Source organism: Cheilinus undulatus, linkage group 19, assembly GCF_018320785.1.
Source record: "Cheilinus undulatus linkage group 19, ASM1832078v1, whole genome shotgun sequence".
NCBI lineage: Eukaryota > Metazoa > Chordata > Actinopteri > Labriformes > Labridae > Cheilinus > Cheilinus undulatus.
The window spans coordinates 9,059,036-9,082,046 of record NC_054883.1 but is presented as its reverse complement, the minus strand read 5'-3'; the positions used below and the strand labels follow the sequence as shown (position 1 = coordinate 9,082,046).

General features: G+C 38.7%; 2 protein-coding genes across 3 annotated transcripts in view; one reads left to right on the top strand and one right to left on the bottom strand.

The window, feature by feature from the left end:
• hacd1 (3-hydroxyacyl-CoA dehydratase 1) overlaps positions 1-23,011 on the top strand; it is an 83,960-nt gene that overhangs the window by 3,201 nt on the left and 57,748 nt on the right. For both annotated transcript variants that reach the window (XM_041813935.1, XM_041813933.1), the window contains exons 3-4: positions 2,706-2,788; positions 4,122-4,228. The gene's annotated coding sequence lies outside the window, so the exon portion shown is untranslated. The remainder of the gene's footprint in view (positions 1-2,705; positions 2,789-4,121; positions 4,229-23,011) is intronic.
• LOC121527156 (zinc transporter ZIP12-like) lies at positions 4,571-20,381 on the bottom strand. The gene is made up of 13 exons (XM_041813932.1): positions 20,278-20,381; positions 19,159-19,443; positions 18,220-18,543; positions 17,930-18,137; positions 15,485-15,630; positions 15,153-15,324; positions 13,397-13,569; positions 13,114-13,269; positions 12,918-12,998; positions 8,510-8,591; positions 8,224-8,382; positions 7,918-8,105; positions 4,571-5,313 (listed from the first exon to the last, which is right to left on the bottom strand). Exons 2-13 carry the CDS (start codon positions 19,399-19,401, stop codon positions 5,185-5,187), a joined length of 2,061 nt encoding a protein of 686 aa, XP_041669866.1. The 5' UTR covers positions 19,402-19,443; positions 20,278-20,381; the 3' UTR covers positions 4,571-5,184.

Sequence of the window (23,011 nt, the reverse complement as noted above, 5' to 3'; positions counted from 1 at the left end):
GCTAATGTGAGGGCATTTCTCACTTTCCTATAAGTTTGCTTCAAGAAAGAAAAAGCAACTTATTGAAAATATACAGCAGATGAATCTACAATGAATGATCTCTAAAATTCCTTTACATATTTGGACAAATATGGACACCAAAATAATTCACAAGTAATATTAATAAACAACTGAGAACATCCATTTTTGATATTTAGCCAAAGAAGAAATAGAAGACTGTTAACAGTGTTTGGCAGTGTGTTTCTGCTTTTCTGGTGTGTAAAAGTTAAAGGAATGAATGGCAGGACATCTATAAAGTGCTTTTCCATTATTCAGTCTAAAACTTTTGCTTTTTGGAACATTCTTTTGAAATTTTATATACTGTGATTCAAAATCCTCTTCACGGCAACATATTCTTTAAAATGATACCTTAAAATGCAGCTGAGGCAAATGCCTCTGTATAACAGCTCCACAGTTGTTATTCCTTACTGCCCCCTGGTGGCTACACGAGTATTTGCACTTTGAATAGCTCCTGCTTCATTGTACCCATTAGGTTGTTGGAAAGAGTGCAAGATTATTGTAGTCAAGTAAAAGTATGGTTACTTTGATTAACACTGACTTAAGTAGAATTAAAATTTTGGGTTTTAAAAGTATCTCATTAATATTCTTCTCCAAGCATAAAAGTTTTTTGTGGTACCTGAGGGTCTGAGAGTAAAATCTAAATATAATTTAACTTCAGTAATTACTTTCATTTTGACTCTGATGGAATCACTCTCAAATCAACATTGCTGATTTTCTCACAGTGACAGTACAACCCCAATTCCCAAAAAGTTGGGGCGCTATGTAAAATGTAAATAAGAAAAGAATGCAGTGATTTGCAGTCAATGTTTTATTCAAGATAGAACAAAGCTGTGACACTTTACTATTGCATTAAAAATATTAGCTCATTTTGAATTGTTGGTAGCAACACATCTCTCAAATAAGTAGGGACAAGGCTATTGTGTAGCATCTCTTTGTGTTTCAACAACATTTTGTAAATGTCTGGGAGGTGAGGAGACCAGTTTCTGGAGTTTTGGGAGATGTACGATTCTAGCTGCTCAACTTCTTTGCCAGATTTCTTGTTTATGACGAGTCAAATGTTTTCTATTGGAAGGTCTGGACTGCAGGCAGGCCTATTGGGCACTCAGACTTCAACACTAGGGTCATGCTGCTATAATGGATGCAGTATGTGATTTAACATTGTCTTGCCAAACCACATACTGCAGCCATCCCAGAACTGTGTGCTGATAATAAGCTGGACCTCTTTAGTCCACAGGACTCTGTGTCATTGCTTCCAGAAAGAATTTTAAATTTTGACTTATCTGACCACAGAACAGTTTTCCATTTTGCCTGAGTCTGAGATTTTAAAATATGCCCAGAGAAGAAAGCTGGGTTCACACATGGCCTCTTCTTTGCATGATACAGCTTTAACTTGCATTTGTGGATGGGACAGTGAACAGGATTCTGAAAGTTTTCTGGATTTCTGGAAGTGTTCCTGAGCCCATGCAAGGATTTCCAGTATAGAATCATGCCTGAAGATCAGGAGCATCTAATACTGACCTTTGGCCTTATGCCTTGTGCACAGAGATTTCTCTAGATTCTCTGAATCTTTGAAGATATTATGTACAGTAGATGTCGGGATATTCAGTCTTTGCAATTTTACATTGAGGAACTTTTCCCAATTTTTAGATGCAGTTTTTTACAGATTGGTGAACTTCTGCCTATTTTGACTTCTGAGGGATTCTCCAAAATTGTCCTTCTGTACCCATTCATGATATTGACCTGTTGCCATTTAACCTAATTTGTTGCAAATTGCTCACTCAGCTGTTTTTCGTCAGTACCACTTACTTTTTATACTTTTGTTGCCTTGCTCTACTTTTTGAGATGTGTTGCTGCCATCAAATTCAAAATGAGCTAATATATTTTTCATGAAATGGTAAAATGTCTGAGTTACAACCTCTGATATGTTATTTGTGGTCTATTGTGAATGAAATATGGGTTTATGAAATTTGGTTTTTATTTACATTTAACACAGTGCCCCAACTTTTTTTAGAATTGAGGTTGTAGATTAAAATCACCAGATGTTTTGTGGCAGTATAATTGAAACCAAATGGAATCATACATGCATTAAATCTAAAAACATTAGTTTTGTGTGTGTTAAGTACAGAATGTGTATATTTTGTTTACCGTGAATGATAAGGGCTTCACTTTAGCTAGAGCAGGTGCCCATGTAGCTACAGTCCTCAACACTGGTTGCAGGTTTGAATATCTTGTGAGCTATCCTGTCCCACAAAGACAAAAAGAATAAAATGTAGATGAGAAGACTAAAAAGCAATTAATCAAAACCCTGACTTAAAGTAACATATATAGTTTTTAATCATTTGCTGCTTCTATACACTGCTGACATAAATCCTTTTGAAGAGGATGTTGATTGTTCTAAGAAAGACCCGTCGATCTGCAGCTTTTAGAAGAGCTATTTAATATACACTTGTTTCCTGTAAATTACTTGACAAGTAAAATTCACAAGTTCTGATTGAGTCTGCAACAGGCTTTACACTGTCACTACAAGGAGATCCCATTTGTTTTTTGTGTAAAAGAAAACAGGTGCAATGGATTGTTTTCATTCAGATCCTTTCAAACAAAATGGAAAACATTTTTATATTTCCTGCTTTGTCTCTCTCTTATAGCTTTCCACTCCTCTGTGTGTGTTTTCTGCTGCCCTGATGACCCTGCAGCTGAACTCCTCTTCTGGCAGGTCTCTGATGAACAAGTAAGGATACTCAGCGTTAACACCAGCATGGCTCAGATAAAAAACCCTTCCTTCCTCCATCCTGGCAGCAGTTGCCTTGAAAAGACACACACATGCCAAAAAAGAAAACACCTCTTTGGTGCAAAAGAGCAGATTTACACACAAGTCAGTGGGTCTGAAGTTTTCCTGGAAATGCCAAAGGGGTTGGTCAAAGTAAAAGCAAAAAAAAATGCTAGAATAAGAGAAAAATGCAATGGACTTCCTGCTATTGTTTGAACATTACTCAGGAAGTCACAATACTAGTTGTCAGCTTTTTCTAATGGGATAGCCCAGTTATCTCCAGACACTGTCAACACCACTGACTTTGCACTTGATTACAAGTTTAAAGCTTGGCAAAATAATCCAAACATTTCTGTGGAAATAATGTAAAGCAATTAATCCAGTTTTACGTTCATTTCTTATCATACTGTCTTTTCCTGGATAATTTCATCTTTTAGTATTTTAAATGCCCTCAGGATCATCTACGTACTTCCCGTTCCTTTTAACTGTGCGGATTTCGTTTTTTTTGTGTGTGTGTTTCAGTTCGTTTTGATTCCTGTTTGACTACCAAGACTTTTCTGTCAGGTTTTTTGCTAATTTGTTCTTTGTTTTTTGTGAATCCCTGAGTTCTTGTTACTGTCATGTCTGTTAAAGCACTTTGTAAACATCTATTTTTAAAGGTGCTATATAAATAAAGTTTATTGTTATATTATTATTAATCCCTTACACAGATGAGGCATGCTGTTTGCTTAAATTTAACTGAAAGATATCAGTTCTGATTAAGTTGGTCAAAAATTTTTAATACTTTCCAATACCACAATGTTAAAATGGTAAAGATTTCAATTATTTCAATGGTTAGTAGTATTAATAAGTGCTGAAACTTTGAAAAGACATTAGATCTCAGACATATTGCAAAGTCTGCTTCAAGAGAAAGAGAGCACCATCTAAATCTTTAAACAAAACAATGTCAGCAATTTGTGCAATTTAGATTGTGTGCAGGAATTTGTATAGACTTTTTGGGTAATAAAAACCCAGAGATTACCCAATATTTGGTGCCGAGGGATTGTAGATTTGTTGTTGTGGCATCAAAACAGACATCGGTTTTGTTTATAGTATTGTAAGTTTAAAAACCTAGCCCTTTGTGCTGACACAGCAAGTTGATCTAAACAGCAAAAAATCTTCTCTTGACCCCTTGATTCTTCCTACAACACAAACCCAGTTTGGTGCACAAACAAGTTGATTTGCTGTGTTTTAGTTATCTCATTGTGCTGATGTACTCATCATATTCTCTTCTTCCTCCACCTCCTATTTGCAGGCCCACTCTGACCAGTGAAGAGCGTGTGCGCTGTGTGGGCCGGAGTTTCTGTCTTGTACAGCGAGCATTAGTCATCCAGGTTGGTGGATGGTGAACAAGTAACTCAGGTGGGTGGAGGTGCCCTCATATTGGATCACACAGAGGCCTCGAAAACAAAGAACAATACCTCTGAGATGAGAAGCCGAAAAAAACAGTAACATTTCAGCTAACAGGTTTTCAAAATAAATGTATTTTAGGAGCAGCTTATTCCCAACAAAGAGGTATAAACTATTAAATATTTTCCCTAGAAAGTTTCTTTAAAGATGTATAATATTTTTAAGATTGCCAAAGAAAATATGAGCTTTCTTGGCGTAAAAAGGGCACTGAATTGGGGAATCCGTTTACAGTGTGTACAATGTGAATCTTCCAGCTTGTGAAAGTATTAGCCTGTCACCAAAAGGTCTGTTCATTTAGGTATAGTTTATTGAAACCACTAGTTTAACACAATTACCATCCTAATTTCACGGCTTTGAGGACACCTTCCTGGCAAAAATCTGTAAAATATACCAAATTCATAAGATTGCTTCATCAGTAGTAAGACAATGGCAAACCAAACATGTAGATTTACAGTACTTCATATTTTGCTAGTCACAAGTTACTTCAAAATTAAATGATTTGATTGTACAAGGCAATATCAATGTTGTACTTCACAACAGGAATGCACATCTGATGCTGGAAATAAATGTCATATTATAGCTTTATATACTGTATATATGGCGTCTTTAAACTTCCTGATGTCTAGATGGAGGCACTCATGTTTAACATACAAAAATAAATCAGAGATTTAAAAACGAGAGGACTGATTCACCTAACATTCACTTGTCATCCAGTGCTCAGACTACAGCATTATAAATACTGACTGGTTGACTGATAATGATTTATTCTAGCATCTTGGTTGCACACACTAAAACTTGCATGTGAGCAGGGATTGGTAATTTGCTGGTTAATGATAATGATAATAAAAAAATAGAAAACATGTTTTCGTATGAGTCTTGCATTAGCAGACACAGGATTTTCACTGCATTTAGAATTTAAGTTCATGTTCAAAAAGAGCAAGCAGCAGAAGACAGGCCCATCCCATCAACAAGCCGAGGTTCTGCAGGACAAACATGAGGAAAGGTCTGTCGGTCTTCACTCGGCTCATCTCTGGAAGCTAGAAAAAGATACAAGTAAAGAGAGGAAAACTAAATTATGAACAGTTTTCTTTGCAGTATTTAGTACATTCTTCCATTTCTATGTGCTTTTTCTTATTGTCAGGGTATCCCACTGATGCTATTGTCCATTTTTTAAAGAGTCTGGGAAAAGCAGAGCCTTCAAAAAAATCTTTGAGGGTGATCAGACAAACATTCTGTCCTCCACATTAGTTACAGGCCAATCAAAGTGACATGACAAAGTGGTGTTGCGGGCATGTACAGCCTCAGAAAGTATACTCCCTAAGATAAGCCCAACAGGCAGGCGCAAGTGTTGTTTACTAACAGTGGAGCCAGTTAGTGAATAAAACTCATGCTGAAACCAGTTGGGAGAAAAAGACTTTTCTGCCAATAAAAGCTTTCAGTGTTCCTTGCTTTTCTTGAAATAAAAATTCAGTCCAGTTCTGCTCTTTTAAACTGGCGCTATAGCTACATTTAAACTAACTCGCTTCATCGCCAGCGTCCCTTGTTTACAGACTTGCAGTACAGCTAAATCACACCCATTGCTAGAATCATGTTCTCCTTCAAGTCCCTGTGAAGTGATAACAAATCTGTGTTTTGGGTTTGTTGTGTAACAGGCCACTGTGTTATGAACCACCAGGCCAAATTTCAGACATGAAAACCATCTCAAAGTTTATAAATTTAAGCTTCAGAAACACACAAAAATTGGGCAGAAGTTGGGTATTAAATTTGCTGTTTTCTGGCACAAATCCCTCCATTATGATACTTTAAATGTCCCACAAATAACCGTAGTTGATAGATTTGGGAAATTTACCTTACAATGAACAAAAACACAGCATGTAAGTGGCTGTTAACTTTCAATGAAGGCAGTGACATCAGCTAACAACAGACTGTATTGAGATTAACTGCTCGGTGATTTTATATCCTGGGGGGTGGGGGGGGGTAATTCCTGGTCCTGTCACTTCCTTACAGGGCCCAATCTGTTCAGATGGGAGCCTTTAAAGATGGATTTACCCGTGAGAAACACGGAAACAGGTGAATCCATCTGTTTTGCAAGGGTAGGAAAGAGGTGAACGACTTCCCAACGGTCCATATCAAAAATTCAGTCACACATAGACTTCTGTGTTTTCACATGTTTACAGCAAACTTATTCCATGTTTTCTAGTGTGTTAAGGCACAAAGTTTTGATTTCATTTTACAGAGACTTTAAACAATGCTAATTAGTCCGGTAACTTTTCAGACTGAGCACAGATGTTTCAGACTGAAGCTTTGCAAGATGGATTTGCCTGAAGACAGACATGGAATCTGGCCAATCCATCGGCTTTCCAAGGTTAAATGTTAATGACAATCTTTCTTTTTTCAGTTTAAAACCTGTTTCAAAACACTTCTACATTCACTCTTTCAAAATTATGCATTGAGTGAAAGAGCTCATTATAAATGACCTAGTGTACTGAAATGACTGAAACCAGTGTAGTACAAATGACCAACTATTACAAGACTTTAAAATAAGAGCACAAGGAGACGTCTGACCTCAGTCAGGGTATTTATTTAAAGATGTTACTCAGGACTCGTAGGAGAGTACTTCTCTGTCTACTTGTTTCTCTGCAAAGAATAGTGCAGACCTTTTACTTGACAGGTAGGCGAGGGGTGAAAAGAAAGGGCAGGTTCTCCACTTGTTTCAATAGATTTAAGAAAAATGATAAAGCTTAGCAAGCAAAACATGCTCAATCTCATTTTTTTTAATTCCTGGGAGGTTGCCCAAGTTAACTTTATGTCGTTTTAAGAAACTTAACATTGCCTTACCAATACAGCAACAATAAAAACAGCTCATTCTCAGGGCCTAAGTAAACAAGAAGTGATAAAGGAAACAATGTAAGATGAAATGCAGATATTATTTGCAGTAAAGGGCAGAAAAAGGCATTAATCCAAGAATAGCCAATTGCTAATAGGGGGGTTTTCATGCAGGATTTGAAAGTATGCAGAGAGTCAGTGTTATGGATGGCTTGTGGGAGAGAGATCTAGAGACAGGGGGCTGTACGGCTGAATGCTCGAGACCCTGTAGAGGTCAAGTGGGCAGGATGTAGAGTGAGGAGCATGGAGGAGGGACACTGGAGAGTACGAGTGGGTGTTCAGGTATGAAGTAGGTCAAAGAGGTATGGAGGTGAGAGCCTTGAATGAAAGAAGAAGAATCTTATTGTCAGTGCGATATTAACAGGAAGCCAGTGAAGTTGCTGCAGGACGGGGGTGATGGATTCAAGTGAAAGGGATTCTGGTGATGATTCAGGCAGCTAACATGTTTAGACTTTTTCTAACTCATACGAGGTGAACTCACTGCAACCAATGAGTCAGCTTAGCAGGAAACTGAAACTAGTCACAGCACAGTAGCTGTGAGGTTCAGTACCAACTAACCCACAACCCAGCATTTCCCATATAGCCACAGTAACAGTGGAATAACTAATATAAGATTAGTTTGGTATTTTTTGCCCAAAGGTGTTAATTTCAGAATATACAGACAAATTATCTGTTGGCATAGCATTTTCATGGGATCACTGACAATAAGAGAAATACAGAATTTTGTCAGTCTTATTAAAAAAAGCCTCCCCTACCATTTCTACTAGTGACAAATACAGAAAAATCCCAGCAGTGACAGTGAAGATCCACTGCTGCACTTCCATCTCTGAGGAAACAAAGAGTCCGATGTACAGGCCTAGGAAGGCGGTCAAAGCGCTGAGAAAGTTCATCAGCACAGCAGTCTTCACTGAAAGTCCAGAGCTGAGCAACACTGCAAAGTCCCCTTTCAGACAGTAAGCAGAAAAGATAAAGTCAGCAGTTGTCAGCAGAGAGTTTTCTGGCCTCAGCCACAAAAATAAAAACAACAAAATCCTCCCGAAGCTAGCCCCGTGACCTCTTACCCATCTCATGCGGGATCTCGTGGCACAGGATGGCCACAGTGGTTGCCATGCCAGTCTCTGCTGAAGAGGAGAAGGCCGCTCCAACAACAAGGCCGTCGGCAAAGTTATGAAGGCTGTCTCCCACGATTACCATCACAGCCAGCAGAGGAACCCCTCGTCCTGGAGAACACAAAGAGACTTTGTCATTACAGCCCATCCTCAGACCGTGACGATTTCTATGCCATGCCAAGCGACTAATTATTACAAAGTACATCACATCCGACCTCGCCTTGAAGCTCATACTGACCATGTTTACTCTGATGTGAAGGCCTACTTGTGTCTGTGCGTTCGGGAGATGTTTCTGGACAATCCAAGTCTTCCACTGGTCCCTGAAGCACACAGATTATAATTCTTTAAATCTAATTAGAGAAATGAGGTGAGTTAGACAAAGCGGGCTGGCTGATTGCTGTAGATGCAGGAATTGTGTTCAAAAATGTCCTAGTTTCAAAGTATGTTTTCACTCGTTTGTGCATGATTCCACACAACATGAAGTGCTTTCTGAATGATTCAATACTTCTCATTCTCCAACATCCTACATGCCCTGTTCCTTCACTCCCTCCCACGCCACTATGAATCTCCTGTTATATAAGAACAGCACAGGACAAATTCCATTTAAGTGAATTTCAGTCAGGTTTTTAAAAAATGGATATAATCAATTCATACAACCCCCGACTAAATATGTGCTCATATTTTTCTGTAGAGTAGTCATGGGTTTGGCCATTTATTGCTGTATAAATGTTTAAAAATGTGCTGTTTTTTAATAGTTGGTTATTTTGCCAGTAGTGCCCTCTTGTAAAACAAAAAGACAAAAACAAAAAACTATGACAACAAATGCATAGGCGATGGTAGTAGATCATTACTTGGCGAGTTTTCTGTAGTTACGGGCAGGGTTAAGTTGTACTGCAAGCCAGTATGCAGTTAGAGCAGGTGCAGCTGCAGCATCAGTTTAATTAGATAACTTTTCTTTTCTTTAAAAAAGAGCAATGAATTGCATTTAAAGTTGTTTTTTGACAGCTTCACATAGGTTCATTTCACCAACTGGCTCCACTAATTGTTAACTATAGCTACTTTCACACTGCCTCTCTTTTCCGTGTCTGTTACGCCTTCATTCCTCAACGCCCTTCTGTATGAAAGCAACCGTTCCGCAATGGGGGGTCGATCTCGCCCCACCTCTGATCCGGATCGAGAGGTAGTATCAGAGCCGTAACAGACTTTTCCGCAATGAGTGTGAAAGGACGTCACGGCATTCCCCAACGGCAAGTGTGTGCTGCTGTCTCCATAAACGGGAGATTTCAAAACCATCGCGGTTTAATTGAGCAGCATTTCATCGGAGAAAACAACAGGGGGATAAAACAAAGAATAATTGTGGGTTAACTGGAGAGTCTGCGAGGTTAGAGAGCTGATCACACTCTGTACAGGAGAGGAGAGAGCAGACACATCTCTGCTCGCAGCAGCATCTGAAAAGTTCTATGAGGTGTTCAAGTGAGCTCGGTACTCTAGAGTTTCCGACCTCCGACGTAAATACGTGCGCTGTGACACTGCTTAAAGTCGGACCTCCAACTCAGAAACATGGAGGAAAAAAAGTCCATTGGATCTAATCGATCATAATGAATGTTCATGTTATCTTCCTCATGTTTAATTTACAAAATACAAATTTTTGAACCGAGAAATCCAGAGTTTCGAGTTTCATTGAAAGCAGCAGCTCAGGCAGAGGCTGCCATCTGATTACAGGACGCCGGGGTGTGTGTGCAAGCTCGGGCGTGCACGGCTCTGTTACACCTTTGTGTGAATTGCTCATTGTGGAACAGAGACAGGCATTCCTTTTTGCCTTTATTGCAGAATCTCTGTGCAAAAACAACAAATGATAGCTGCTGGTAGAGCTGGTTAGTTAATCAAAGTTAAGATTAAATCGCAATATGGCCTGCTGCAATGTTCAGATCACAAAAGGTGCAACATTTCTTTAACCTGAGATGTGTGAAAATAACAGTTTCAAACTTTTTTACAGCAGAGATGTTACACCCTACACATCATGCAATCATTCAAGTGTCATTTTTCTAGAATAGTTTACAAAAAAATCCTACTTTCCTAATATTTTAATGGTTTTCTTAATATTAAATACACATAAAAATATAATAATTCCCTTCAGTACAAAAATATTTTGCAATATAAGTCAAAATAATCACAATTAGATTTTTTTTTCTCAGAATTGTTCAGCCATAGTTTCATCAATCTAATACTGTGTTGGTCAGAAAAAATAAAACTGATTTATTGGTTGAGTTTTTTAAAAAAATACTAAAGGTGAAGTAATGTCAAATCACAATGTTGTAATTGGATTAGTCTCCTAAATTGTTTGGCCCTAGTGGCTACTGTTTCAAGTTAACTTTCCGGAGCTGTGCCCACTTAGTCATATCTTTCTCCGCTCTGATTGGCCAATAAATGAGACACACAGAACGTTCGCCCCATCACCCCCTGAGATTGTTTTCAAAGGTTCTGCCCTTCCCAAACACAGACTATGGGTGGTTGCCCTGAGAGATGTGAGACATATGCATTAGAATAGCGATGTGAAACAGTCTGTCTGACATAAATAGTTCAATCAGGTAAGTATTTTTTCAAAAGTCTTTTGAAGGTTAACCTTATGAGTGTGATAACACTAGGCCAAGGTTCCTTGTGTTGTGCCAAAGCACTATTGTCCCCATTCCCAAGTCCTGTACTGGCCTGCTCTCACATTGCTCCAGCCCAAAATGGGCCTGAGCACAATTCCCGCCTGTACATGCAGACATCATTACATGATAATTCAACAAGCAGCTTTTTTTTTTTTTTTTTTTTTTTTTTAACAAGATGCATAGTCTCAGAGTTAGTACAACACAAATACAACACAGAGAACATAAGTGCAACTTTACACACTTCCTGGCTTATTTTGATTAGTTGATTTGGTCAGATAGGGCCCTCCAACACTCTACCATAATATCAAATTGATTATTGAGAGGAACGGTTGCATTAATTATCCAACAGGGGTATACTGCAAAGCAGGATTTTTGGTTAGCTAAGCAACTGGAGAGTTAACTCTGGGTTTTCAGGAGCACAAAGGTGGTGGTTATTTTCTGTTTAAGTGATTAATCTGTATGAATCTCGACCTTCTGGCAAGGGGTGGGGCCAGGCATGATAAATATCTGGGGCCAAGCCCAAACAAAGGATGGTAATAGAAACAAAACAAATGATGCATTTTTTTGGGCAAAAATTATGCAGTTCAACCAAAAAAAATCCTTTTTCTTAATCTAACTAGGATAAAAGTGTCATTATGATTTTAAAACTCCATGTTGAGGTTCTCTGATTTTCACTTCTTTCTCCTAAAAATACCTGATGTTTATTTTTTAAGTTTCACTGCATAGGTAGGCTGGGAGTTTGGTGTAAAAGTTTATAATTGATGGGGCACAGATAGCCTAGTGGTTTAAGGTGCGCCCCATGCACACGGGCGGCCTGGGTTCAAATCTGGCCTTTGGCTCTTTCCTGCATGTCTCTCCCCACTCTCTCAACCCTGAATCTGACTCTATCCACTGGTCTCCTCTATCTGTAGTCCCATGTTTCTCCAATTTGAGATCTTCTAGTGTGTAGCCAGTCTTCCATAATGTGAAAGAGAATAATGCTGGACTTTGAGAATAATAATCTGAATATTTAGTTTTATTTAAAATAGCCCGAAATACCTCTTTCAAAAAAGTTTAAAATTGACCGTTTAAAATTTTTTGCATTTATCTTTTATAACACTCAATAGCAACATACTTTTAACCACCCTGAAACATTTGCGACTTTTAAGAAAACATTCAGGGCTTAAGCCCCATAAGTCATCCTGTTGCTCTGCCTATGCTATTGACCAATCAGATGCCTTGATCACAGAGCTCTGTGGTCTGATTGTGAGAGAGGAGGAGGGAGAGACTGGCACTAATACTTTTTTCCCCATACAGTTTTTTTCTGTTGGCTATAAAACAGATGATCTTATTTTAGTTTGTTTAGCAGTCATCCTACTAAACAAGCACTGAAGCCTTCAACTTGTATTTATAAAAGTCAATGCCCTGACCTCTCTCTGTTTCAATAAGTATTCCCATAAGCAGCTGTGTACAGGCCAGGGCTGCTGCTGAAATGCAATCTTTCTAAACTGTCAGACACTGAAGACACTAAGGATATTGAATTTACATTTGTTATGCACTAATAAAGATGGAGTGATTATATAAGTCTGTATTAGGACATTCACACAGTGAGTCATTTTTTCTCAACCAGTCCTTCCTGCAGTTATCTCTGCAGCTGTGCTGATTTAATTTGAAGTCCGTGCTCCCCTCTTTATTTTTTTTATTAATCATAGTTTGCTCTGAGTTTGTGAAATATGACGAGCCATCAACAGACTTGTTGGTTTAAAGAGACTAAAGCTGTCCCTTTTATGTGAACATGCTCGGAGAATCTTTGGGATTTCTTATCATATGGAAAACTAGCTCAGTGTAAATGTTTAGTATGATCTTTGTCAGGTGAGTGAAGCCAGATAACCAAAGATTACCCTGGGTATGCTGAAGTTGCTTTGAAGCACAGGCCCTTTGTCACCTCGCTGATCACTAAGAAAGCAGGGAAAATGGCAAGAATAACGTTTTGTTGATAGTGATGAGACTCACCAGCTGAATAGTGGAGATTGACTTGCCCCTCTGTGTCTGACCATTGCATTTAAGCTGTAAGGGAAGGTCGCTAGAATGACCCTGGACATGACAGAAAGTCACAAGACCAACAATCAGTTCTGCAAGATTAGTCCAAACACAAACTTGTTTGTTAAGGAAAACTTTGAGTGTAAAAAAAAAAAAAGAAAACTCTCACATGACCATGAGAAGGAGCCAAAAAAGAAAATATTCTTTCAATAAGGAAAAAGCTGTAGATCCCTGCAATTATTCCCAGGATCCTCCACAGGTACTCGTTCCCTTCTGTTAGGATTTCATCATCATCACCATGAGAGTCATGATGAAGGCCAAGAATCTTCAAAGTAGACAAAGAGAAATCAATTAGAAATTGACTCCAGTCAGCAGAGATCATCTTGGTATTTACGTATGATTCACATGACTCACAGTTACAGTGTTAAGTGAAGTGGCTCTGTGTCCTATACCTGTGGTATGAGGTGGAGGAGTGCATCACCTGAGAGGGTACCCACTGCCAGGCCCACAAATAGCTGCAGGATGAGGGTGTAGGTTTCCTGGCAGGAGTTGAAGAAGATCAGGCAGATACCGAGCATAGAGCCGACAGTGATGAGCAGGACGGCAGCCGTGCTGTAGCCATACTCTGGAGGGATGAGAGAGCTTTAAGATGATAACACAGACTGCATTAATAACACACATGGTTAGTGCATCATCATCAGATGAATATTTGAACCCTTGAATCCAGCATTTTGTCTGTTGACAGGTTTTCTGGAACAGGAAGTGATCACAGATGAAGAAAGTGTTTCTAGAGATAGAGTGCTGTGAAAAGGTATTTGCCCCCTTCCTGATCTTTATTTATTTATTATTTATTTATTGCACATTTGCCTGCTTAGATGTTTCAGATCATCATACAACCTTTGATAGTGGACGAAAATAAAAAATGCTGTTTTATTAATTTATTAAGAGAAAAAAGCCATCTAGATTAATGCCAGATGTAACGGGACGTACACCTTCCAAGAAGGGCTTCTTTTGTCTCCTCAATCCACAGAATATTTCTCTAAAAGTCTTGGGGATCATCAAATGTGAGACAAGCCTTTGTGCTCTTTATGGTCATCACTGGTTTAATTCTAGGAAGTCTCCCATGGATGCCATTTTTCCACAGCCTCATTCTTATTGTTGGATCATGAACACTGACCTTAACTGAGTCAAGTGATGTCTGTAGGTATTTAAATGATCTCGGTTCTTTTGTGACCTCCTAGATGAATTTTCAGTGTGCTCTCAGTAATTTTGGTAGACTAGTCAGACCTGGGAAGGTTCATTACTGTTGTAAGTCTTCTCCATTTGTGGATAATGGCTCTCACCATCGTTGGTGAGAGCTATGATCATTTAAGTGTGACAAATATGCAAAAAAAAAAAAAGATATCAGGAAGGAGGCAAATACTTTTTCACTGCACTGTTAGTTCGGGGTCTGTAAACAGCTAAATATTGCAGTGTTATAGTCTGTCCTTGGCTAATTGATTAGCTGGTAAAAGAGCTACTTAACTGTTGTTCTTCCTACAGAATGAGATTTATTTACTGGTAGCTGCACTGGTTGTATAAAAGATGGATGTACATGGATATGTTGATTCTGATGCAGTCTTCAAACCTATCAATAACACTTGCCGTGATGGAAAAACTGCCTTGCTAACTTTCTGTCTACCTGGCAAGAAAAAAAATGGCGGTGCAATGACAGGCCTTGAGCCTCCTGGCTAAGAACTAAAACTTAGCCAGGCCCCTAATTATTACATAACGTCCAGCCTTATTATGATAGAAGTTCACCTATAGGTACAATGAATGCCATTTCTGAACCTGGCTGTAAACATCCCCCTTTTTTTTCTGTACAAACGAGCGTTTTAATATGGAACCCAGAATGGGCTCCCTTGCTTTTGCAGCCAGCCTTGAGTGGACATTTTAACAATGACAGGGCTTTAAAAGTAGTCTATCACAACTCCTTAGCCAGACAACAACTCTAAGTTCATTTCTTGCATTGCTCTTTAGACTGTTACTTTTTATATCTTTCCCAGAATTGAAGAAAACCTTATCGTTTTTTAACTCACAGTATGTTTAAAAGAACAGTTAATGACCTTAAAATTAAATATTCCAGATTTGTTCAGAATCTGTGAAAAAAGTGGCTAATTAATCTTTTACCATTAGGCTGTAGAGAGAAAAAAAGATTAATTATCTTACTCTCAAAAGTAGTGGGTGGGGCTCCTCTTCTTTTTTGTGCCCCAGTCTCACAGGCATTGCCTAGCAACTGCTGAATGATGGCTGGGCAAATTTGTCTGAAGTGCTCTTTAGAAATTGGCGATGTAGGACTCAGCTCAAAAATATCCACCAGCTGATTGGCTGAGAAACATACCTGTTCAGATTTAGAAAAGGAAAATTGATAAATAAGGACAAAACAAGCCTGAGGTGGCTGCATGTAGTAGACAGTCATGTTGGCTTAGTTACTGGGACAGCGTTAACATGAGGAGATTGAGTTTCTGTTTTAATCAAGTCAAATAATGCTTCAGCCTCACCTGTCCCCAGTCTTGGCCTTTTTGATTTTCATGGTTACAACCGTCCACTAAGTGTCCAGTCCCTGTGATGCTCCGCTTATTCCTAGAATGAGAGTGTCCACTTTGTCCCCGACCTACTCCCAGAAGATGAAGTAACTCCTCCAAGTCTAAGAAAGGAAAACACTATTATGAAAGTAAATGACTTTCTCAATACGAAATCCCAGACAGAAACTGAAACCTTGTGAGCAGAGGGGAGCAAGAGCAGCTGAAAATGTTGGTATAGACTGAAAACAGAGTCAAAACTGAAGAACGGTCTTTTAATGATGGCTAGTGATGTGACTGCAAATATTTTGTAATGCTTCTTTTTGTCTGTACTTATGCTTCATTTAAGATACCCCACCAGAAACAGACAAAAAGTTATTTTACAACCCTGTTTCCTAAAAAGTTGGATCCTTGTTTAGAATATATAAATGAAAACAAAGTGGTATGACTTGCAAACATCAATGTTTGACTGAAATTAGCAGAAATTCAGATGTTAAAACTGAGAAGTTTCATCGTCTCTGGAAAATGATACGCCCGTTATGAATTTGATTCACCTCAACCCCCTAACAAACAAACAAACAAACAACAAAACTAGGTTAGAAACTGGCAATTCACCCCTACATCTTCCAACAGAAAAACAGACTTAACACAAGTTCTAAAACAGATGAAAGAGTGGGGTGGTCACATTACAATTAGATATAGCAATAACAAACAGTAAACTAGCAGCAGCCTCATCCAACAGGTATTATGTAGCATCATAGTTCCTTCAGAGTCATGCTACCTGCTGTTGTTAAAGTCCAGTGTGCACTGCTAACTCTGTTTTTGGTCCCCATCAACTAGCTATTTAGCTTCACTTGCTCCCCATTGATGACTAGATTCTTTGTAACTATGTCAGCTTGGGAAAAATAGCTATAATAAAACATAGAAAATATGAAATAAAAAATACTAATGGCTGTATACTTATGGGAAAAAATTGCTTTGACTCCTCTGCATGGTTTAGCTTTAGTTATTAGCTTTTTTTAGTGATATTCTGATTCTTGAATGAAAGTTCTTTAAAATGACTCTTGGCTCTGTAATATCTGCCTGAAGCTAACATCTTACATTTATAATTTTTAGTCATGTGACTGGTGCTGAGAACTGGAGGGCAAGAACAGCTTAGGGAAGTGGCAACTACTGTTGACCACTACATGGAGCTGCAGCATGGCTTTTTAATTTTCCATTTCTTTAAAATCGTGCAAAACTGAGATATTGATTTAGACAGTAAGTTTTGGTCACATCTGACCTTCATACAGCACCTGGAATGCTGTCTAATAGACTTAGAATAGAAAAGGCTGGGGCACAGATAGCCTCATGGTTAGGTTGAGCCCCATGTATGCGAGTGCCCTGGGTTCACACCCAGCTTTCATCTCATCCCCACTCTCTCATCTCCTTTTCTCTATCCACTGTCCTCTCTAAATAAAAGCATGAAAATAGCCAAAAATGTACATTAAAATAATAAGGAATAGAATAGACCCTGCCAGAACTTTACTGTGTTATTAGTTATGTTTCAGTATTTACAGTAGTGGAGAATCATTTCCCTTATAGCCTTCAGGATGAAGGGAATAAATGCTTTATAATTTAAGTAGAGTACCTATCAGCAAACAGTAGCTAGTTAATGCTACCTATAGATAGGATCACTGTGACTTTCAGATAGTGTTCTGGGGTAAAAGTTTGTAAAAAAAAAAAAAAAATGATGGTAGGAATGGGAAATGTCTGTTCTGTTGTCACCTACAGCGACAGCAGAGCATCTTACAGCATAAATCCACTATTTACTCTCATGACTGGAAGAGGCGCATTGGGCAGAGGATACCTGGAGAGATGGGGCATTCAGTGGTGAAATATCATGGATTTAGGATGTCCAACGAAAACTACATTACATTTTAGTCTAGTTTTAGTCATCTTGACTAAAACTAAACTTAGATTTTGTCAGTTTTAGTCATCACAGATGTATTTTTGTCAGTCTTAGTCTAGTTTTTGTCATGAAATAAAAGGCTGTGGACGAATAGTTTTAGTCATAGTTTTAGTCGATGAAATAAACACTGCCTGAGGCTTTCAGCTTCACCACAGCGTACAGTCACCACCGGGGGCGGAGCCATGTGATGTCACCTGACAGCTTAGAATCCAGGAAACAGAATATGTGAGGGCTCATTTACAATCCTCTGAGGGAAGGCTAGTCCTTCCTTCCCATCGCTTTTATAGCTGCTTTTTACCACACTGTTATTTTTTATTTAAGATGAATGTGTAGCTGAGAGCACTGTCCCAAGCCAGAGCTCCCTAGTTTCTTTCCTTACCAGTTACTTAGAGAGAAATCGTCCCTGATCATCAAAGTACTGCATAAACAGTGCTTAAAAATTGAATTTTAAGTAAGTATGCTCTAGTACTTACCTATTATCTGCAGGTTACTTGTGCGGTTTAATGACTGGAAGATGTAGTCTGTAAAGAAAGCTGGAGATGGAAGGTTCTTGGGTTTGAAACAGTGGCCTTGCAGGATATGACTGATGATCCCTGATGCCATTTTGGGCACAGAAGACACACCAGCTCCTTGTTTGTCTTGTACTTTTACATCTTTGAAGAGGCGAACTGCATCAATACACTGTAAAATGAAAGGCCAAATGATCACATCCAGTTGTTCATCTTCCTACTTTGGAAAGATCTCTCTGAATAAAATTCCTTACTTGGTAATCTGAAGAAGTATCTTGGTAGGAGGGGTCATAGTGCTGGTTGATAATCTGCAGGATACTTTCTGTTTCACTGGTTGATAGGAAACTGTTGTCCTCAGTGGGGTGTAGATTGGTGAGAGCCAAAAGATAATGCTGGAAGTTTCCAGATGAAGAAGAGGGGAATGGCAAGGAAGGAGACGCGGCATTTGACACACAGAGATCTCGCAAGTTAATTATGTAGTACAGCAGAAGAGTTGAGATCTTCTGAAAGTCCTCCAGGGTGAGGTAAGTCTTTTGATTGTTCTCCAGTACAGAGAGAGCAACATCTGGTGTCAGGCACTGTATTAAAATGCAAAAAGAAGAAAATTTCAGGCAAATTTTAAGGACAGAGTCAGAAAATACTAGAACATTTTATTTTTGATGTTTCATTTACAAGAAAAATGGGTTCGGAAAAGAGTCCACTCGACGATAAGCTCTTTTCACTGCATGCACTTTGCTTTGCTCTTGAGAAAAGTGGAATTCTTTGCATTGAGAACAATCAAGTACCCAATAGACCCCCACTCAGAACACGTAAGGAGAATGTTCAAGAGGAAGCAAACAGGTGTAGCTAATGAACTGTGTATATTTACTCAACATTGTCTTAATCTCTCTCACGTTTTGACGCACATAATCCTATTTTTAATCCAGCTTCACAAACATGTAAGTACCTCTAACCCAGCTTTATACAGTTTATTAGGTCAAACTAGGGGAAGTCTGAAGCCAGTCAGCATGAATGCCCAATACAGGTCAAAAACTTAAGCTTCCACATTCACTCACATTCCAGTCATAACAAGCTTGAAATAAACAGCCAAGACTGAAACGAATACGTATTAGTGCTCAAAATATTGCTGTAAAGTTGCTCTTTAATTTATTTAGATGCTTGTCGGATCGTGTTAAGAATGTTGTAGGCCTTACTTTTTCGCAGAAGTCCTGGGTGGTACCGGTCTGCTCTGCACAGTGCACTTGCCAGAGGAGTCTGTTGATCAGGATACTGGTGTAGTTCTTGAGGAGCTTTGGCTCTTCATTGGTACCCAGAGGAAGATTCAAGGCCTTGAGAGCCTCCTGCATGTACCCCCTCTCCTGCCCTGCCACCTCCTGCAAGTCCCCCAGCAGCCAAAGAGGTAGCAGCAACAGTAAAGTGGGACCACTGCAGTGCATGGTCACCAAGGCAGTCCAGCTCCCTCAAGCTCCCAGCACTGGCTTCAAGGTTGAGACAACAAGGATGTGAGGAATGAAAAAAATGTACTTACAAGGAAAGAAGGAATAAAAGTTTGATATGAAGAGAGCCCCTGCAGAAATAGAGAAGTGGGAGGCGTCAATAATAGGTATCCTTGATATGGTGGAATACAGGAGGGTTCAGTAGCCACCCTTCAGCTGAACCAGCCCTTACAGTGCCGAACAGTCAGCCAAAGCCTGGGCCCCTCAGTCCACAACAAAAGGATTAGTGAGAGAGCACAGGGGCAGGGAGAAGGGGGCATGAAGGGGGAGACTGTAGAGAAAATAATTAGTATTGAGGAAACTAGGGACTAGTGAAAAGGCTATTACACACAAATAAATAGCTGACACAGACAAAGATCCAAATCTGAGACAAAGTAGTGATCCAGATTTGGTGGTTGAATGGCGCGTATGTGGCTGCATCTCTTTGGTTTGTAGCCTAAATAGATAAATATTTTCTAACATTGTCAGCACATACAGTAGCATGATCCAAATGATGCACCAGCTTCTGTTTCACAACATCAATTGTTCAAGAAGGAGCCAAGAGCTTAGCACATGTAGTGTTTTGACCATGAGCCCCTTCAACCCCCAACCCACCCATTGTAAATCCCCTTAGGGATGTTCACATTAAAGGTCTCTTATGCTGTATGATCTCTGAGTCATCAAAGATCAAAAATACAGTGCAAAACATGCCAAAGCTCTCTGGCAACACATTCCAACATACTCCCACACTGAGCACCCTGCAGGTCAAACAGACCGATCAGTGAGAGGAGAAAAGCTGCAGTAATGCCAGAGACAAATCAGATGGAAAGCGCTTACCGTTCCTCCCTCTGCTTCTCTCAGCTTCACTACCTAGGCTCGTTTCCCTCCTCCAGTTGGATAAACAGACGATCCAGAGCTTTTTGGGAGAGAATTATTGGGCATTGGTGCTGTTGGTAAAAACCCTCTTAGGAGAAATAAGAGTGGAGTGAGCCTCTGAGGATTAGTTGCGACTGCCTTAGAGAGCTGTGGTTGCCATGGCAAATGCTGCCTCATTTTCAACATTAGGGGATGGGGCTAGCCAGATGCTGGCAGGTGGTATGTAATAAGCTGTAGCTAGAAAAAAACACATACATATTTGAATTAATCATTTTTTTTGTATTTAATTAAAATCACCAGGCTATCTCTTGAAACATGTTAAAACAGGTTTGGATCTAAAGTTTCTGAAGTTTTTTGTCCATTATTTAAATTGATTATGTTAATCCAATCAATGCAACAGTATCAGCACTGAAGTGAAATATGTAATGTAGATACTGAACCACAGCAAAATATGAAGAGTGAAATACATTTTGTGTGCAGTTTGCAACCATGACTGAAGTTTTTGGATTGTCCTAATGCAGGGGTGTCAAACTCAATCACAGCAGGGGCCGGATTCTGAATTGAGGTCAAACCTGAGGGCCTACAACATTTAACCATAAACTGTCATCCTCATTTTTATCAGCAATAAATTACAGGGGAAAAAAACTTTGCACTCACGATGAACGATTTTGAGATAAAATAAGTCAAAATGATAAGTTTAAAGGCTCAAAATCTGAGCTAAAAAGTTAAACTTATTTGTTCAAAAGGTCAAAACACAAAATTAAAAGGCAGCTGTATAAGAGAGAATGTTGAAATTATGAGTTTAGAGTTCAGAAAATAAAATCAAAGTCAACATCATGAGTCTAAAAGGTCAAAATATGACATAACGTTTGAAATAATATGTTTTAAAGGTCAAAATATTTAATTAAAAGTCACAATTATAAGCTTAAGTCATGATTGTGAAATGCAAAATTGAAAATTTGACATGAAAACACAAATTAATTTTGTTTGCCACATTTCTGATTTTTTCTAATATTTGTACTCTTTAAACTTTAAAACTTTTATGACTTAACGAGGATATTTTGAGCCATCAGGGTTAAGTTTACATTTTTATACTGGAGGAAATCTGCAGACCTTACACTGCTGGACCACTTTTAATAAAAATATGATATGATCTTGTGGACCGGGTCTAACTTTACCATGGGCCGGATTCGGCCCCCGGGCCTTGAGTTTGACACCCCTGTCCTAATGTCATCAGAGGGGGGCTCTTGTTTGATCAGGTATGTGGAAGAAGATATGGTCTTCCCTCTCTGCAGTATTGCAGTAATGGGGGCATTGCTAGTGTGCCAGTGTTTCATCAGTCACTTTGTTTTTTACTCTGGTCTTGACTTACAAAGCAGATGGATTGGCCAGACTCCATATCTGTCATCAGGCAGATCCATCTTGCAAAGTTCCAATTTGAAATGTTTGTGCAAGGTCTAAAAAAATGGATCAGCATCATTTGATTAGAATGAGGTGGTAGCTATGGGCAGGGTTAGATTATACTGAAACCTGGCAGCAATGGCTGCCACTAATTCCCTAGTCCCAGGGAATTATTGCACATCTGATTTTTTTCAAAGCCCAACTTTTCCATTGGTGGCAAATAACAGTTCAACATGAGTCTGGTTCTGCTTGAGGTTTCTGCCTGTCAAAATGCAGATTTTTCTTGCCACTGTTACTTTGCATAATGTGGGTCTTTCCAAGTAACAAGACGCACAGGCCTGCTCTTTTTGTAAAGTGGCTTTGTTTTAATACGTTTAATATATTCACAGTTGATACTTGAGTACAATTCAAATAATAAAATTACCATTGTGGGAAGTTCTAACCAATCAAATAAGGCCATTTTATACATCAGGCTTAGGGTAATGTATTAATGCTCAGGGGTTAAAGTTGATGTGATCACTAGAAATTTGTTGTAGAAACTATAAAATACATGCCATTCACTCGTGTACACACTAAAATAAAAAGCATCTTCTTTATTTTAGTCACAATTACTGAAAGACAGTTTTAGATTTTAGTTATTTCATTTATTTTGGTTAACTTTAGTAACTTTGGGTTTGAATTGGCTCTGTATAATTAAAGATTGACTCATTGATAGTAAAATATATTCTTTGTTTTTGGAAAAGCATTGTTGAACTCTGATGCAGATTGTTATTGTTCAAAAATATATTCTTTCTTTTTGCTGTACTAATCTGGGAATAATTCAGCATTTGTCTGACAGCAAAATAGCCTCTAGCTAGCAGTTATTCAATCAAAAGATTAATGGGCTTAGATTTCTGTTGTTTTGTGGTTTATATCATTTACTATCTGACTTGAGACATAAATCAACCAAAAGTAGTCGTCAGAATATAAACTTAAAAGTAGAACAATGTCTAATCATGTTCCTTACAGACTTTGTATTTATATTAAATGCAGAATACATTTAACCCCATGAAAATCCGAAAGCCCATGCGCAGGCTGGCAGATTTGTTCTATTTCATTTTGTTTGTTTGTTTGTTTGTTTGTTTGTTTGTTTCTCCCAAAATGTAAATATAACCAGGTATACACCACCAGACAGCTCTGTTTCTCAGGATTCTGACCATAATAATCATATCAGGATAAAACTATCGCAGCAGCCACAATTAATGCATTTGCCAGAGTACAAAGAAGCAAGCAATAAAAGTGCTAGAGCTCACTT